General features: G+C 45.2%; 1 protein-coding gene across 1 annotated transcript in view; it reads right to left on the bottom strand.

Moving 5' to 3' along the window:
• The window catches only part of chmp1a (charged multivesicular body protein 1A), an 8,051-nt gene that overhangs the window by 5,105 nt on the left and 446 nt on the right, over positions 1-2,500 (bottom strand). The window contains exon 2 of the mRNA XM_046849759.1: positions 2,474-2,493. Within this exon, the coding sequence (XP_046705715.1) occupies positions 2,474-2,493 (20 nt within the window). The remainder of the gene's footprint in view (positions 1-2,473; positions 2,494-2,500) is intronic.

Below are 2,500 nucleotides of genomic sequence, written 5' to 3'. Positions count from 1 at the left end.
AGAAGGTTGGATGGTGTGGAGATGTGAAGCAGGAAGTGGATAGGATTAGTAAGGAGGAAGTGAGAGCAGCTATTAAGAGGATGAAGAGTGGAAAGTCTGTTGGACCAGATGACATACCGGTAGAAGCGTGGAGATGTTTAGGAGAGATGCAGTGGAGTTTTTAACGAGATTGTTTAATAATGTTTTAGAAGGTGAGAAGATGCCTGAGGAATGGAGAAGGAGTGTGCTGGTGCTGATCTTTAAGAATAAGGGAGATGTGCAGACCTGCAGTAACTACAGGGGAATAAAGTTGATCAGTCACACCATGAAGTTCTGGGAAAGAGTAGTGGAAGCCAGGCTGAGAGAAGAGGTGACCATCTGTGAGCAACAGTATGGATTCATGCTGAGGAAGAGCACCACAGATGCCTTATTTGCTTTGAGAATGTTGATGGAGAAGTATAGAGAAGGACAGAAGGAGTTGCATTGTGTGTTTGTGGATTTAGAGAAAGCATACGACAGGGTGGAGAGAGGAGTTGTGGTATTGTATGAGGAAGTCTGGTGTGACAGAGAAGTATGTGAGGGGGGTGAAGGACATGTATGAGGACAGTGTGACAGCAGTGAAGTGTGCAGTAGGAATGACAGACTGGTTCAGGGTGAAGGTTGGACTGCATCAAGGATCGGCTCTGAGCCCTTTCCTGTTTGCAATGGTGATGGACAGGTTAAAGGATGAGGTCAGATAAGAGTCTCCCTGGACTATGATGTTTGTGGATGATATTGTGATTAGTGGTGAGTAGTGAGCAGGTTGAGAAGAGCCTGGAGAGGTGGAGATACACACTGGAGAGAAGGGGAATGAAAGTCAGTAGGAGTAAGACAGAGTACATGTGTGTGAATGAGAGGGAGGGCAGTGGAGGGGTGCAGTTGCAGGGAGAAGAGGTGGAGAAGGTGGAGGAGTTCAGGTACCTGGGGTCAACAGTGCACAGTAATGGAGAGTGTGTTAGAGAAGTGAAGAAAAGAGTGCAGGCAGGGTGGAGTGGGTGGAGAAGAGTGATGGCAGGAGTGATTTGTGATAGAAGAGTATCTGTGAGAGTGAAAGGGAAAGTTTATAGGACTGTGGTGACGTTTTAGAGACAAGGTGAGGGAGGTGAGATTGAGATGGTTTGGACATGTGCAGAGGAGGGACATGGGGTATATCAGTAGGAGAATGCTGAGGATGGAGACACCAGGAAGGAGGAAAAGAGGAAGACCAAGGAGGAGGTTTATGGATGTGGTGAGTGAAGACATGCAGGTAGTTGGTGTGAAAGAGGCAGATGTAGAGGACAGGGGGGGATGGAGACGGATGATCCGATGTGGCGCCCCCTAATGGGAGAAGCCGAAAGAAGATAATATATACAGTGGAACTCCGTTGTACGAGCAACCTATAGTGCGAGCAAACGGAGATACGAGCAACCTCGCTCGCAAAATTTTACCGTTTCACGAGCACATTTCGAAGGCACGAGCAAACCCACGCTGCCGGTTCCCCCGTTTTCGGCGGAGGGTCGCATCAGTCGCTTAGTTGATGACGTATCACTCGGTCACTCTCGTTGTTCAGTGCAGCAAAAATGTAACTGTGGCAGCGGGGGCGTGGCCGAGCGGCGGTTTGTGAATGGAGGGCGGGTCCGGGAGCAGATAGGCAGGGGATTGCCTCACCTGAAGTTAATGTGACCTAATAATTGTTCTCTCTTTTCAAGTGATCGGAGGGTGCATTTAAGGAGGAGAGCGTGTGTGTGCGTATGTGCCAGAGACGTGCTGCGTGGGGCACTAAGCAGACCGACACAAAAAAAACTAATAAAAGTGGCTGTGAAGCCGTTGCACCTGACCTGTTGTGGCGTTCCTTATTCCCGTATTCACACGCTCTCCCACAGTAACTTTTTTTAGTTTTATTTTTTTATTTCACTAGAAATCTTGAAAAATGTCTCCCAAGAAAATCAGTGATTGTGCTGTGAAAACGAAAATAAATAGAATTACCATGGAAACCGAGGAGGTTACGAGCGTGGTAATCAAAATCACACTCGTAATCAACCACTACCACATGAGTAAGTGTTAAATTATGTTTATATTACGGTCATTTACAGTAAAAAAAGGCTACAAATACTTTTTAAGTGCAGAAATAAGCGATCGGATGAGATCTCGGAACGGATTAAATCACTTTTACATTCATTCCTATGGGGAAAATCAGTTCGAACATACGAGCAAATTTCAAGAACGAATTCTGCTCGTACAACGGGGTTCCACTGTATAAATATAAATATATCACTGAGTTAAGGGGCAGAGGTGAAAAGATTTTTACTATTTCAATAATGTGTGTAACATTTGATTGTTCCTCTTTTAAAAGTTTATAAATATTCTGTATCTGAACCTCATCATTAAATCTTTCCTTCTTTCATTCTTTTAAATAAAGTTAAACCCCACTGTGTGTCTGATCTGTGTCTCACAGAGAGTGTGTGATGTGACGTACCTTTAACTGGAACAGAGTGTCTGAGGA

Source organism: Silurus meridionalis, chromosome 5, assembly GCF_014805685.1.
Source record: "Silurus meridionalis isolate SWU-2019-XX chromosome 5, ASM1480568v1, whole genome shotgun sequence".
Taxonomy (NCBI): domain Eukaryota; kingdom Metazoa; phylum Chordata; class Actinopteri; order Siluriformes; family Siluridae; genus Silurus; species Silurus meridionalis.
Note: the sequence above shows the minus strand (reverse complement) of the source record. Positions and strands in the feature narration are given on the sequence as shown.